At 33.2% G+C, this 17203-nt stretch overlaps 1 protein-coding gene across 1 annotated transcript; it reads right to left on the bottom strand.

Annotated features, from left to right (window-relative positions):
• Window positions 1-7197: 7197 nt before the first annotated feature.
• LOC139896034 (uncharacterized) lies at window positions 7198-8688 on the bottom strand. The gene has a single exon (XM_071878615.1). The coding sequence runs from the start codon at window positions 8686-8688 to the stop codon at window positions 7198-7200; it is 1491 nt and encodes a 496-aa protein (XP_071734716.1).
• Between the last annotated feature and the right edge of the window lie 8515 nt (window positions 8689-17203).

The raw sequence follows: 17203 nt of genomic DNA, 5'->3' as shown, positions 1-17203 counted from the left end.
CAGTATGATAAAGATAACGATATTAATATTTTATTTTATTAAATATATATAACGATTTAAATTAATATTATATATATTTATACGCGTATTATACGTACATAGTTTTATACTTTTACTATACTTAAACTTTACCTTTACCTTATTTTTACTTTACCTTAACTTTAATAATTCATTTTAATAATTCATACTTTAATAATTCACTTTAATAATTCATACTTTAATAATTCACTTTAATAATTCATACTTTAATAATTCACACTTTAATAATTCACATTTTAATAATTCATACTTTAATAATTCATACTTTAATAATTCACTTTAATAATTCAAAAATCTATTATAAATAGAATTCAATAGGTTTCATTATTTCATAGAAACTTGAAAATATTTTCTCTAAACTCTCTCAATCGATTTACATATATATATATTTACTCCATATTATTTCAAGATATTATCAGTATACATAAAATATTACGACGGAGTGCTGTCCGAGTGATTTCAAAATTGTTTTTCGAGCGGGATAGAGCTAAGGAAATTATGGGTTAAAGCTATGGAGGTTATGGGTATGGTTCGGGAGTATTGCTCGTGAGTCAAACTAGTGTTTATCATCTCCGTTGCATCTACGTACTTTTCCTGCAATATTGAATCTCAATATTGATACGTTCGTGAATCCAAGGCCCACATTACACTTGTTCAATGACGTCATATGTATTTTTACTACAAAATACAGTATTGTGAGTTTCATTACTCCCTTTTTACATATATTTTTAAGCTGAGAATACATGCGCTGTTGTATAAATGTTTTACGAAATAGGCACAAGTACTAAAACTAATTCTATGTGGGTTTAAACCAGAAATATACCCTTAGCTTGGTAACATTAAACTACTTGTCTATGTACGGTAGGCGCGAATCCTAAAGATAGATCTATTGGGCCTGACAAATCCCATCCTGACTATGGGATGCTTTAGTACTTCGAGGTTATTTTAAACACACCTGATCTGGTGTACTTCAGAAGGTAAAACATGAACGTTAAGGCTTGTTACCGGTGCCTACAACTTATAGAATACTTTTATACACTTGCGAGTGTATATATATTTATAGACGGAAATCTTGTGGTCTATTAAAATAATGGAAATGATTGTTTATGATAAACTAATGAACTCACCAACCTTTTGGTTGACACTTTAAAGCATGTTTATTCTCAGGTATTAAAGAAATCTTCCGCTGTGCATTTGCTCATTTTAAAGATATTACTTGGAGTCTTTCATGGCATATTTCGAAGAACGTTGCATTCGAGTCAATGAGTTCATCAAAGATTATTATTAAGTCAATTTATAGTTGGATAGTGGATATTATGAAATGGTATGCATGCCTGTCAATTTTCGATGTAAAGAAAGTTTGTCTTTTAAAACCGAATGCAATGTTTGTAAAATGTATCATATAGAGGTCAAATACCTCGTGATGTAATTAAGTATTGTGAATCGTTTATAATATATATGAACGGGTCCTTTCACGGACGGTCAAACCAAACGTACAAATCAAACTTTGGAAGATATGTTATGGGCGTGCATTATTGATTTCGGTGGTAGTTGGGATGAGCATTTGCCTTTGGTGGAATTCTCGTACAATAATAGTTATCACACTAGTATCGGGATGCCACCTTATGAGATGCTATATGGGCAAAGATGTCGAACTCCAATTTGTTGGGGTGAAGTAGGTCAAAGAGAAATCGGGAGTACCGATTTGGTTTTGGAGACGAATAACAAGATTGATATTATTCGGGATCATTTGAAAGAGGCTCAAGATAGACAAAAGTCGTATACCAACAAACGTAGACGAACGATCAAATTTCAAGAAGGTGACATGGTGATGCTTAAAGTTTCACCATGGAAAGGCATTATTCGGTTTAGAAAACGGGGGAAGTTAGCTCCTCAGTTTATTGGGCCATTTAAGGTTTTAGCTCGTGTTGGTGAAGTCGCGTATCGTTTGGAATTACCCGAAGACCTTGCGGGGAACAATAACACAATTCATGTTTCCCATCTCCGTAAGTATCTTGCAGATGATTCTTCGTGGGTGCCGTTAGACGAGATTGAACTAAACAATAAGTTAGAATATATTGAGTAACCGATTGCTATCCTCGATGAGAAGGTCAAAAGGTTGAGACATAAAGAGGTTAGGACTTTTAAAGTTCAATGGCGTCGTAGTAAGGGTTCCGAGTTTACTTGGGAGCCCGAAGAGTTTGTGTTGGTTTATCTTCCTTCTTGTCATGCAGCTTGGATCGCGAGGACACGCTCCGGTTCAAGTGGGGGAGAGTTGTAAGACCCAAATAATTATTGTGTACATAAAGTGTACATAAGATGCTTGAAGTGGGGGTTTCGTTGTACATTTTAAAATGAAAAAGAATCTGATCTGGGGGAGTGGCGCGCCGCGCGGCCTTTTGGCACGCCGCGCCGTTTGTCTATGACAGATTCCTTCTTTCTTTTAAATTAGATATTTTGAGGGCATTTTGGTAAATTCACAAAAGGGCCGACTTTAAGGCCTTAGATCAGTTTATGGAGCCTCATTAACTCCATTTCCATCTACTTCAACCTCATCCATTCAATTCTAGAGAGAGAGTGATAACCTAGTGTGAGAAAACTCATTTTGGAGAAGAAGAAGGAGGATTCTTGCTTAAGCTCAAGTTCTAAAGTTGTTCATCTACTTCCTAGCTATGTTTTCGTGGTAGTGGTATGCTCTAATCTTGATTTCTTGATTCAATTTTGTGTAAGGGTTAGAGTTAGGGTTTATGGTGAACTTAAAACCCACTTTGTTAGTAAATTGGGTGTTTTGGGTGAATTTGGGTTATGTTGACTCAAAGAGGACTAACTAGGGTTTTTCAAGTATTAATTGTTGTTAATGAACCTTAAGTAGTTAGTAAATTGCTAGTACACCTATATATATGTAAGTGGGCATTGTGTGGGTTAATGGGTGACCCGAAATGGGTGTGTTGACCTTAAATTGGTCAAACGGGTCAAAATGGACCTAGGTTGGTTAATGTTTGTGATTAATGCATAAACTTAGTGTTTACAGGTGTTTTAAGACCTAACTTGGCTAATGTTAGGGTTTTGGCGAAAGATGACCCAATTTTAGGGTTAAGTGTTCAAATGGGTCAAAATGACCTAGTAGTAGTGAGTGTTGTGGGCTTGACCAACTTGAATGGTTGATTGATTATGTGTATATTATAATAGGTGCGTTACCTTGAAGATTCAAGCTTGGTTTATTGATTCACCAAAGGCGTAAGGTGAGTGGAATGATTATATGCGTAGGTATATAATGTATTTATTTGTTGTAGCGTGAGATGTGAAGTGTCGATGTGCTAAGACACCACATTTCACGTGACGAGTGAAGTGTCAATGTGCTAAGACACCACTCAAAGTAATATGACGGGTGAAGTGTCGATGTGTTAGGACGCCACCTGGGGTGAAGTGTCGATGTGTTAAGACACCACCCGGAGTGAAGTAACGATGTGCTAAGATGCCACTCCAAGTAAGTTGAAGGGTGAAGTGCCGATGTGTTAAGGCGCCACTCGAGGTGAAGTATCGACGTGTTAAGATGCCACCCGTGGGATTAGTGTACGAAGTGTTAAGTACTAATGGTAGTTATGAACTCCGACGGTCTTTAAACACCGTTCCTTGTTCGATTGGTTAACCATGGTTATTGTGTTTTAGAGTAAGCATATTATACTTGTTCAAGTTAAATATGTTATTGTTATGCTAGTTGGTTATTGGAGGTTATAGCTTGTATTTATGACGATAAGCTAATTGTGTTTGCTAGCATGTATACGGTATGCGTGTAAGTGTTTGCAAATAGATATATTATATATGTATGTGTGTAATTATTGCATTCACTAAGCTTTAGCTTACCCTCTCGTTGTTTACCATTTTATAGGTTCTGGCGTGGATAAGGGTAAGGGCATACGGTTGGATTAGAGATCCCGCTTGTTAGGGGACGCCTTTTGGATGTGTTAGCTTTTGGAGTTTGACCATGACTTGGGTAGTTTAATCCCAAACACCATGCTCATTGCGTCGTTTGGTACTTAAACTTTTTGGTGGTCGAAACTCACGTTATGTATTAAACTCGTAAAATGGCCAAAGTGGGCCCCGCTTTGTAAAACATATTTTATGTTTGAATTGTGTTAGTTTTACATGTTTGAATATGTTGTTAAAAGCGTTTTGTCTAATTATGTCGGGAAGTGGCCGATCTTTTTCGCGTTTCATGACTTTTGGGACAGACCAGTTTGGCGAGCCGCGCGGACATATGGCGCGCCGCGCCATATGCTGTTCCAGCAAAAAAAAATTATTTTTTATTTTTACGCGGGTTGTTCGTGGTTTGGTTTGGTATAGAGATATATAAGTAGATAAAGCAGTAAAGGATAAAATTTGTATTTCAGATAAGGCTAAAGCTAGTGCATGCTATTGCTTTTATTAGTACAATGCTGGATATGTGTAATGTCGGCTCATGTATACGTTATAACTAGTTACCTGCTATACTATCCTAAACGGCCCTGTCAAAGACATGTCACTGGGTAATACCGATAGGTTTGAAGATTCTGAATATACAGCAACACCGCATACCCCTGACACTAGATCAACACGACTACATGAATACACTAGACGGCTCATCAATAGGAGCGACCCGGTAAGGTGGCGTATTAACGATCCTTAAGGTCTAAACTTTCTTACGCATAGCTAGAATAAAAGGCATATCGTAATCGAGAGACGTGATGTATTCCAATTCTTTCATTAATGATTGGTAAAAGATTAGTTAGGTTCTAATTTAAAAGATTGTCAACCATGATGAACACCATGGCCAGATTTACAAGAGTAAACTCCACGAATACGTTCAGTTATCTTAACAGTCCAATCCTTTATGATTTAAACAAATAGTTCCTGAATTAAATAAAGAATCCATCAAGTTAAGTACAATGCCTGAGACCGCGTTATGGTGTAAATGTACATCATCCACACTGATACCGTTTCCATGGCCATACATAACAGAGGCAGAGAGTACTACAACTGGTGTGCTTCCTTAGATAGATGCGATATTTAAATGCTACTGACTACAGTGGCATAGCCTGAGGCCAACCGTATACTCCAAGAGTCAATCAGAGTTTCCATTTACAAAATACCACCTACCAGAATCCATAGTGTCGGTTGACGTACTACAACCAGTGCGCCTCCGTCAAGCGCACTTTGTATCCGACATAGTTTTCTTACCAAGGGATGAAAATAGATAGTGTACTCTAAATCGGGGATCGCGACTTCCCAATAACAGAGCCTATAACCACGTTCTATTAGTTGGAAAAGCGATTGAGTTTATTCATATCAGAGAGCATCGTAAAATCATCACATTACACATTTAATATTTCAACATCGTAAGTAACTAAGGCATAACATACACTAAAAGATAACTACTCGCTAATCATGGCAACAATATCATCTATCAATAGAATAATGAAAAATTATAAAAGATAGTATAAAAAGATAATGGTACCGTTGATTAATCGAGCTCTGAAAGTACACAAGCGACAACTCCAGACGCACCTCCAATCATTTACCGACTCCGTTTAATGTCTACTCTAGGTAATTTTTGCTAATCAGAAATTATTATCATAATCCTAAAGAGTTAAACTAGAGAAAGAAGTGAGATTGAGCATCTGATAAATTTTAAAACGAGCGTTGTTAAATTCCTGTCTTAAAAGTAATGAAATTTAAAGTGCTTCTTACATGTTTCCCAAACCAGGACGCGAAATTATTACCGTGCATATGCTGTATCAAATGCTGACGTTCTTTCTTATTTTCACACCGAAGAATACTCAGGTGTTCTCTTCAATGTGTATAGAGTTGGCGCTGTTATAGTAAACAAACAGAGTACAAAATGTAATATAAATTCTGAAACTCATAATGTGTAATAAATAAACTTACATTCTAAAGGATTCCAGTTCACTACAATTGAACAACACATATGAATGTGCTTTAGCCAAACGATCTAGAGATAGTACATCCACTTTTCAAGCACAAATGGGTCGTTCTGGCATAGAAAATATTGGTAGAACATCCTCCTTACTACCGTCGTCATAGTTTCTACTTTTCTTGTTATGTATAGTCTCGACATTCTCAGAGAAGTATAATGAACAAAACGCCAAACACTCATCAGCTAGATATCCTTCTGATATTGAACCTTCACGTTTACTCCTGTTTTGCACGTAAGATTTTAATGTGGCTAAATACCTAAAGAATAACCAATTATAAAGATCAAATTCCATGATACTACTTAATAAAACAATTTACTAAAATATTTCGGTGATACAGCATGTATTTAACATAAGATATGGTGTGTGAGTTTCTCTTAAAAAAATAAATTAAAATAAAATAAAAAGCATGTCATCTTTACTGAATTTTGAACAATTTACTAAAATTAAATGTGGCAAGATGTAACTTAGTACATCTCAATTGAATATATCCAGTGGTAATGCACTGGTCCTCCAATTCTAGCCTCATAAGCAAGGTGAACAGTAAGTTGAACCATTACGTCAAAGAATGATGGTGGGAAAATTCTCTCCAAATCGCAAAGGATTTTTCCAATATCATTTTCCATTTAAAGCAATTCAGTTGGATCGAGAACTTTACAGCATAAGCGTCTATAGTAATGACACAACCTGATCACAACAGAGCGGACATGCTTACGTAGAATACTTCGTATGCAAATTGGAAGCAATTGTTGCATCAAAATATGATTGTCGTGACTTTTAAGACCACCAATTTTAGGAGGTTTGAGTTGAACGCATCCTGAAATATTAGCTGAATAACCATCAGGAACTTTCACTCGTTTAAGCATCCGACAAAAGATATCTTTCTCTTTTTTTTCATGGAGAAACACGCATGTGGTAAATACACTTTGTTATTGTCTAGATCTTCAGGATGAAGTTCCTATCTAATTCCCATTTCTTGTAAATCATAGCGCGCATTTAAATGATCTTTTGTCTTTCCACCTATATCCATTAATGTTCCAATAACACTATCACATACATTCTTCTCAATATGCATTACATCTAGATTATGTCGTATCACATTGTCTTTCCAGTACGGTAATTGAAAGAATATACTTATCTTCTAATTATACGGCAATTCTGGGTTGTCCTTGACTTCTTTCCCAAATTAAAAGTTAAGACTATTTAGCTCATTGAGAACATCTGACCCTGTTAAGCAAGGTGGTTTCATCTCTAATTCTTCCGTCCCATCAAACGACTTTTTATCCTTCCGATATACATGTCTCTTTGACATCCATCGACGATGTGCCATAAAAACAAATTTCCTACTACGTCTCAACCAAATCGATCTTGTACGCTTATGGCATGATGGACATGCAATTTTTCCTTTAGTGCTCCATCCAGATAACTTGGCATACGTAGGAAAGTCACTTATTGTCCATACCAAACCAGCACGCATTTGAAAGTTACTGTTTGTTGAGGAATCATATGTCTCTTCTCCATTATCCCACAAAAACTTTAGCACATCCATTAAAGGTTCCATATAGACGTCTATATTATTACCTTTCGCAGATGGTCCATGTATTAGTAGACAAAGCATGAAAAGGGGTTTTTTCATGCACATCCAAGGAGATAGATTACATGGAATCAATACAACAGGCCATGTACTATGTGAATTACTCATATTTCCAAAAGGGTTAAACCCGTCACTCGCTAAACCAAGCCTGACATTACGAGTTTCCTTTGCAAAATCAGGATAATTATGATCAAATGTTTTCCAAGCTGGTGAATCTACCGGATGTCTCAGTAAACCATCTTTCGTGCTACCCTCTTCGTGCCATCTTATGGAGTCAGCAGCTTCTGATGACATATATAACCTTTGCAGACGTGGGATGAGAGGAAAGTAACGCAAAACCTTTGCTGAGACCTTGTTATGATAATTGGCTGTTAAGTTTTCCTCATCATCTGAATCATCTTCACTTGTTTTATACCGTGACGTATGACATATGTCACACTCCGTTTTATCCTTGTTTTGTTTCCAATACAAAGTACAATCATTAGGACATGTATCAACTTTTTCATAACCTAGTCCTAAATCTCTTATTAACTTTCGTAGATCATACAGTGATTTTGGTATGGCTGCTTCCGGGAAGGCTTCCCTTAAAGTGTCAAAGATCAAGCTGAAACCCTTGTCATTACATTTCCCAATACACTTGCTATGAAATAGTCTAACTATGAAAGAAAGAACTGAGAAATTTTTACATCCGGGGTATAGTTCTTGCTTTGCACATTCCAATCCTTTATAAAACCTTTTGGCACTTTTGTTTGGTAAGCTATGATCTTCAGTTTCAAGTATGTTATCATCTAACCCATGGAGATCAGATACCAATCCTATCATGTCATCTTCTGCATCTTCCATAGGAGTATTATATGGTTCGGTGATTGGATTTTGAATTGTATAGCCTTTAAAAAAACTGTCACATAGTAGATGGGTTCTAGCATCATACCGTCCAACCCATTTTAGATTAACACACTTATTGCAAGGGCATGCTATCTCACCATTTACACCTTCCTTTTTAAATATATAATCTATATAATTATCAAGACCTTTTTGGTATGTAGTAAATATTCTCGGGCAAGACATCCAATTTGTGTCCATCCTAGATGAAACAATGCAATCATCCTATAATTTATATAAAAATACTCTAAATATAGTAAGTACATAATTAATCTAAAAAATTGAACCAAATAATGATGGGTTTTATCAATTTGTTATCAGTAAAATAGAGAAGTTCTCAACATCAATTGCGTAAGGTCGCCTGTCATGGCTGTTTTTGTTAAATTCTTTATAATACAATAACTCATGTAATGTTAGTTACGAACTTTTACTTTTCAATTTGTATCTCAATATTGAAGAACTAGACATAATAAACACCTTACATTCCATGCCAAAATTAATGAATTAAAGAACGAACATATCATAGCCAGTTTGAAATCAGATCGCGTAAGATGTAACACATGTAAGTATTAAGAAAATTAGTCACAAAAAATTACTTGTTCAATATCTAGTCACGATATACAACTTTCAATTTTACACGTTGAGAAGAAACTTGAAGTTTACAGAGGATTCGAGTGAAGAAAGTAGAAAAGAAGGAGATGATTTGGTCAACAAATTACAATAAATAACGCTAACAAGTAGTTATATTTGTTTTAGAAACCATAATTATTTCCGTTTATAAGTTATCTATATTAATTCACTGAAACTTACTTATTAATAATATTACTAAATTGCATAATTAAAACAAAAATAAGAACTATAGTGCGTTGGTAAATAACATTGAAAGTAAACAGAAGGTCTTGAGTTTGATTCCCTGCTCTTACAATTAATACTTTTAAATTTTGATTTACATAAACTATACTATATTAAATCATATGATAATATCATATAGTTTTTATTATCATTTTGATATCATATTAATTGCTAATTTGCTAATAAGTAATTAAATATATACTATATAATAATTTATAGAATAATAATATATAATAATTTAACCAAATTATTTTATTTATATAAAATAAATTCTATGATAATATCATATATAAACTATTTAATAATATTATTTCTTAAATTTTAATTTTTTGGGTTAATATTATTTTTTGATTTATATTAAGTATATGATATGCTATGATTCAAGATATCAACGTCCCAAGTATGAAATGGTTTACGTTTGTCGTAGCCAATCCTGTTGGATCTTTGAACTGAAGGATGAACGAATGCCCTCATCTTCGTCTGAATCTCGTTTAGAGGAAATTTGCAACCATAGCTAGTTCTTTAGGCTCCCTAATGTTGAAATTCAACATTTACATTATTGGAGATATCAAAACGCCCCCATGACAAAACTCATAAACAACGCCACCTCAACTATCGGATGAACCGTCTTAAGAACAACCGGACATACCGACTAAGAATCCGGTTGCCTACATGTCAACGATATATCAAATTTTTCCTCTTTTTGCTTTCTCGCTTGTAGACCTATATCGATCCTCATAGCGATATGAATTACAAATACATTATCATTTCCAATTATGGTACCAATGGACATACATACATATATACATATACATACATACATACATACATTCATACATACATACATACATACATACATACATACATACATGCATACATATATACATATATACATACATACATACATACATACATACATACATACATACATACATACATACATACATACATATATATATATATATATATATACATACATGAATACATACATACATACATACATACATAGTAAACACAGGTAAATACATACATACATACATACATACATACATACATACATACATATATATGTATGTATGTACGTTTTTATGTATGTATGTACGTTTTTATGTATGTATGTACGTGTGTGTGTATGTATGTCTGTGTATGCATGCATGCATACATACATACATACATACATACATACATACATACATACATACATACATACATACATACATATATACATACATACATATGTACATACATACATACATACATAAATACGTACATACGTACATACATACATACATACGTACATACATAGATACATACATACATACTTACATACATACATACATACATACATACATACATACTTACATACAAACAAACATATATATACATATAAACATATACATATATACTTACATACTTACATAAAAACATATACATACATACTTACATATACATACGTACATGCATACATATATAGAAGGATTAAACACAAGTAGTCTCCCTAATCCGACTACCCGACACTTTCGACGTTTACCAAACTCCAACTGAATTTTTGACACACTGCATGAAACAATTATAGAGACCTCAACTTCAATGACTGTACACGATCACTGCAATCGATCCATATTATCTAAACATCAATGCTAATAGGTCACCATGAAGAAACCACTCGTATATTTTGTTAAAAAAACCATCAACCAAAATCCGACCCCCAGTTTAACCCGATCTAGCTATTCTAGACCCTTCTAACCATTTCCTTGAGTGATAGAGCTCTACCCCTAACCTCTTGCCCGACCTAAACCTTTATATACATAAACTTTTCCTTTAGTCATTCCAATATGATATAATACATATATTATCTATGGAACAAATTTGTATGCATATTATTAATTATAAGTCTATTGAATCATCTATGTAACAAAGTTTTTCATATCATAAGATATACATATTATGTATTATATTATTATTATTCTTATTATTATTATTATTAATATTATTATTATTATTATTATTATTATTATTATTATTATTATTATTATTATTATTATTATTATTATTATGTTATTTTATTGTAGATGAATATTAATGTTAGATAAATATAAATTATATAATTGGTAACTTATATTAAAACAAAATTCTTATAAATACTATTACAGTTATATTAGTCATTATTAGTATGAATAAGATAAGTTTTCTGTTAAATTAAATATATCAATCAATAATCTTATGTAAATTTTGGTAACTACCAATGTTAATCATATAATAATATATACTAATCAATAGATATATTTATTTATTTTTTTAATATAAAACAATACTCAATAATTTTGGTTATATAAGGTATATATATATATATATATATATATATATATATATATATATATATATATGATATTTCTATAATAATGATCTCTATAATTATGGGATATACCCCATCATCCGATGTACACTCCAGATAACACGTCTATAGCGCCAACAGTTACAACCCAAAAAATTTGAAGCAGAAATTTTAGATCACCAATATGCTTCCCACCAATCCTTTTTCCACAAAATTTTTGAACGTCAATATGCTTCCCACCAATCAACCGTTCAATATTTTGACTCTGTTTTTTTGAATCTATTAGAGAAGACTTAGTATCACACATAATATTTTTTGGCTGCAAGGTCTTTGAATTTCTTATTAATTGGAGAAAAGGTAATTAATTTGGATTGTGTCCTTGTAAATCTGTGATGTTGTTGTAGCATATGTTTGAGATACTGCAATCATAGTTAATTTTCTGTTTCATACTATGGTGATAACTTATTGTTTATTTATTCTATTCTATCGAACTGATCGAAACTGATAATGATCATTTATTTGTAATAGTTCTTGAGATTTATTCTACTATACTAATAGATTTAGGTTAATCCTCATGTTTACAGTGTTGTATGATCTATTTTAATCTTTGTACGACATAAAAATCTTTACTGTCATCGCCAATATTACTAGAAATAGATTTAGGTTTCCAAGATTATTTTCTTGTTTCTGATGTCTTTTAATTGTAATGTCATCACCATGATTACGTTGATCGTCCTTATGTTCATCTAAACTTACCTATCTTCCGCCAGGTAAAAGTTAGCAAGGTCAAAGATCAATGGAACCTGGCAATTCTTATGAAAACGAGAGAATTATGACAATGAAGAAGAATGCAGAAGTTTTTGAATCCTTTGGTCTGCCAAATCTTCTTAGTTCTATGCCTACAAAAAAAGAAAAAAAAAAGAAAAAACCAACCGAATAATAAATCAACTCTAAGATTGCTAGATGAGGATGATGATTATATGCCGATGATGATATGCTTGACATAGATGGTGAGAAAGATTTTGTTGAAGCAAATATAACAACATCTAAGGTGTCTAAAAAAAAAAAAAAATTACTCCCACATATTGTTTCATGATATTTATTTTAACGCAATGATACTTCTTGCAGAAAAAGGCTAATAAATACGTTAAAAAAATGACGCTAAATACTGTGTCTAATTTAGTGAAGAAACGTGTGAGTTCTATGCCTTTGAACCACACGGAAAAGTTTGCAAAATCTAAAATGAAAAATCTACAAATGACTAGTACAAGGGGTGCAATAACTCGTATGTCACAACATTCTAATAAATCCCAGAATAGAGTTGGTACAGCATTGCAAAAAAATTTAACACAACAGCTAAAAGTTTCAGAAAGAGACACGGATGGTGGGTTGATTGTAATCTATGTTGTGGCAGACTTATTTTTCAACAAATTTTTCTGCCATCGACTGATTATTAAATCTACTTTTAATTTACTATTTTATATAACCTTCTTCAATTACATATGAGATGATTAATGAAGAACGAAATGGCGACATCAATGATGACATCGATAATCATGATACAGAGATGGTGTACCAAAATGACCATGAAGTTAATTCTGATGAACAATTGAATTATGAAACAGATAATGGTTTGGAGCGTAACGCATACCGTGAATTTAATCAACCTGAGCATGAAGAAGGTAAACTTTGTATAATTACAAGATCATACTTTTGTTTTGTCAATCCTATATTCAAACTTTGATAATGACTTTTGTGATGAAAAAAGCGGAAGAACATCAAGAAGATTAAGAAGCGGAACTTATCCGAACAGAGAAAGACATTCAAAAACATGTGGATACTGGATCGTTTATTCTAATGAATTTGGTTTTATCAATGTATAGTTAATGCATTTGATTACACCGTAAAAAGATTTATTCACGTTCTTTCTTTCAGAAACAACTAAACTCTACGTACCAAGAGGACCAACACAAATGAAAAAGACATGGGAACGAACAGAATCGGAGCAAACAATTATCTTACTAAATGAATTTGGACAACCCGTTAATAAAAAAGCTTGTAAGCTGACCCATTTCATGGGTGTGTTAGTTAGGAGTGGGAAGCAATGTCCTCTTTACAAAAGTTGGCATAAAGTTCATAAATCAACAAAGAGGGATTTGCTTGCTCAGATAAAGGTCTATACTTAAAAATTAGATGTCATTGATTATCTTTTTTGTTTTACTAAACTGACAGTTTATATTTGTAGGCAAAATTTAACATTCGTGGAGATGCTGATAAGTGGATCCTTAAATCTATTGGAAAAAAGGTCAAGAGCTGGAGGGAAAGACTTAAGAAGCTTCACTATGACGCAACTAAAACTCACCATGAACAATTAAAAGCCAGCCCTACGGTAGTCCACAAAAACACTGGAGAAGACTTGTTGGCTATTGGAATAGTGAAGAATCAAAGGTATGATCCTGTCTTCAAATTAAAAAAAACATTAGATTAATGTATATCACATTATAATATTTCATTTTTCTACCTTAGATAACGAGTGACAAAAATAAACATAATCGGGCCAGAAAGTCATTGAACCCATTGATTGGCAAAAAAAGTTATGCACAAATTCGTGAGGAACTAAAGGTAATGTTATTACAAATGAAAATGTAAATACAACACTCTTTTATATTGTTGTAACTCATTTTCTTTTTGTTACAACTGATAGAATTGGGAAGAGAGCCGAGTAGAGTGGAAGTTTTTGAGCGGTGTTTCCAGAAAGCTGACATCATTAACAATTCTGAAGCTGTAAAACAACTTGTAAGTTACATAATTACAATACTGACTATGCTGGTAGAATGATAACTATGTTTGCTTAAATGTAATCATTATTTTATAGCCTCTATATCAGTAGTTTACCGTGGGGATTTCAATGTTCTTGTGATCATTTTTCTAATTACAGGAACAAATGAAAGAACTTTGCAAGGAACTACCCGAAGGTTCACTCGATGAGCCTGGACCAGATGACATCTATGCACAAGTTAGGGGTATACCTAATCACGGACAAGCAGAAATGTATGGTCTCAGTGTTCGTGAATTAGATGTTTGGGATGAAGTCAGGAGTCGTGAAGCTTTATGCCGAGAGAACATCTAGTTGAAAGCAAATCTCCAGGAGTAGAAAGAACGTGAAAAACAAAATAATGTTACAATAGATAATTCCGATCATTCCATTGTTAATCAACATGCATCAACAAATAATGGAATAATTACCAATACGCCTCTACAGGTATATTTCTATTTAGTTAATATTGTTATTGTTATTTTTCATGTTAAAATATTTATAGTTGAATAATTAATAGTTGGAAATTTAAAAATAGGTTGGGAAAGAAGTCTACCTAAAGAGCATTAATAATCCTACCCTGAGTGTAGTAAAAAGCTGGCTTCGTAGTTTAGACCCACTAAAAGTGGTTGGAGGAATAGAGATTGGACCTGGCTGGGGTGAAGTAAGTGTTTAAGTCGAAATAAAAAGTGATGAAGCAGTGCTAAGACCATTTGAACTTGTTACTATAATGATAGAGGCTACCACTGTGACTATTGCGTGGCCAACTTCTTTACTCACGGTATGCCATTGTTAAATTGTTGATGTAATTCGTTTTAATAACTTTGGAAGCTTATGCGTATACATTAAGTATTTGTTTGTAGCTTGTGACATTAGATTGAAATAGCATGATTAGAGGGGACTGATGATTGATGATGTTGCTGCTCTTTCTTTTTTTAAAAATGTTCGATTACTTTTCTTGTTGGATGTTTTTTTTAGTGTATCACTTATTTATCCTTTGTTCAGTTTGCAACAATATTATGTATTTCATTTTTATTTTATCAATGGAAATTATTAAATGCATGTCCATATTTGTAAACAATGCTTTATATAAATATAATAAATATATAAATATAATAAATATATATAAATATAAATATAAATATAAATATAAATATAAATATAAATATAAATATAAATATATATCCCATTGGGATCATTGTGATGATAAGCAAATGATAGAATATAGTTTTAGGAACCTTTTTGGGTGTACTAATTAGTATATCGTTGCCATTACATATTCCATTTTATTGGACCCTTTTTGGGGGTACTAATTAGTATATCGTTGCTTCTTATTATCATGGTTATGACATGAAAATTACAAAATATATTTTTAGGGCCCTTTTTGGAAGTCCTAAATTAGTCACATTAGTTTATCGTTTCCTATTGATATCATGGCCATTATAGGATATCTATATTAGGACACTTATCGGTCGTAATAAAGGGTCCCAAATATGTTTTTATGGACCATTTTCCTTCGTAATTAGGGATCCTAATCTGTTTTTAAGGACCATTGTACATCGTAATAAAGTGTCCCAATTAGTTTAGGACCTTTAATAAAGGGTCCCAAAATGTTTTTAGGACCTTTAATAAAGGTTCCCAAAATGTTTTTAGGACCCTATTACTAACGTAGATCGTCACATGTGGAGCTTTTTGGGGGTCCTTATAGGTAATTTTTTTGGGACCCTATTGACTCTTTAGTGACGCCTTATCTAGTAACCAACATTCAAGGGGTCCCAAGAGCAAAAGGGTCCCAAAGAGGCACATAATGGGACACTTTTGGAGGTTCCGTCAGGTCATTTGTGTTGTAGTGAGAACTAAAAGGCTGACAAGAAGGAGAAGAAACCAGTAAAGGTGCTAGTTGTTGAACCTCATGATTGAGATGAAACCAGCTCATCTTCATCTGCTGATAGTGAAACTGATGAGGACTGTGATGGTTATGCTACTGGTAAAAAGTTGTGTTTGATGGCCAGAGAGGTAGAGGAGTTTGATGAGGAAGAAAATGGTAGTACATTTATAGCTGATATGAAGGAAGCTGATCTAAAAAAGGATTCACCTTAATGGAAATCTGAAATGCTGTATAAGGTTGATAACTTTCGAACTTATACTGATGATGAAAAAGCTGAAATGTTTGGCAATCTAAGAATTGACTTAAGCAGAGGCAGCAAACGTGAAGAAGTTTTCAAAACTGAAATTAAATCTTTAAATGAAAAACTTAAATGTAAATATGATGAAATTAAGATTTTGAAAGATGAAATTTCTAAACTTGAAAAACAAAACTATGCTTTAAAATCTCTTCACTCGGATGCAGCAATAGTCTAGAACCAGCTTACTGACCTTAAAAAGGTGGTAGCCTCTTGGTGTACATCTTCTCAACGCACAGTCAAGTGCATTAGTGAGTAGGTGCCTGCCCAAGTTGAGGCATTCTTTGTTGGTGATTATGCTGCTGCTGCTCATGCTTAAGTCGCTTTCATTAACCTTGTGCTTGAAAATGATCCTAATGCTATCTTGCCAAACACCTTTTCTAATATAGTTAATGGTAACAAGGTCTTCACAAATAAGTTTGTGAGATCTACTGCTATTCCATCACCTACCATGAAAGAGATAATGGAGGATGAAGAAAGAGCAAGAGAAGCCAGTACCTCAACTGATGAGATTACTGACCCCTCTAGCAT

Source organism: Rutidosis leptorrhynchoides, chromosome 1 (assembly GCF_046630445.1).
Source record: "Rutidosis leptorrhynchoides isolate AG116_Rl617_1_P2 chromosome 1, CSIRO_AGI_Rlap_v1, whole genome shotgun sequence".
Taxonomy (NCBI): domain Eukaryota; kingdom Viridiplantae; phylum Streptophyta; class Magnoliopsida; order Asterales; family Asteraceae; genus Rutidosis; species Rutidosis leptorrhynchoides.
Note: the sequence above shows the minus strand (reverse complement) of the source record. Positions and strands in the feature narration are given on the sequence as shown.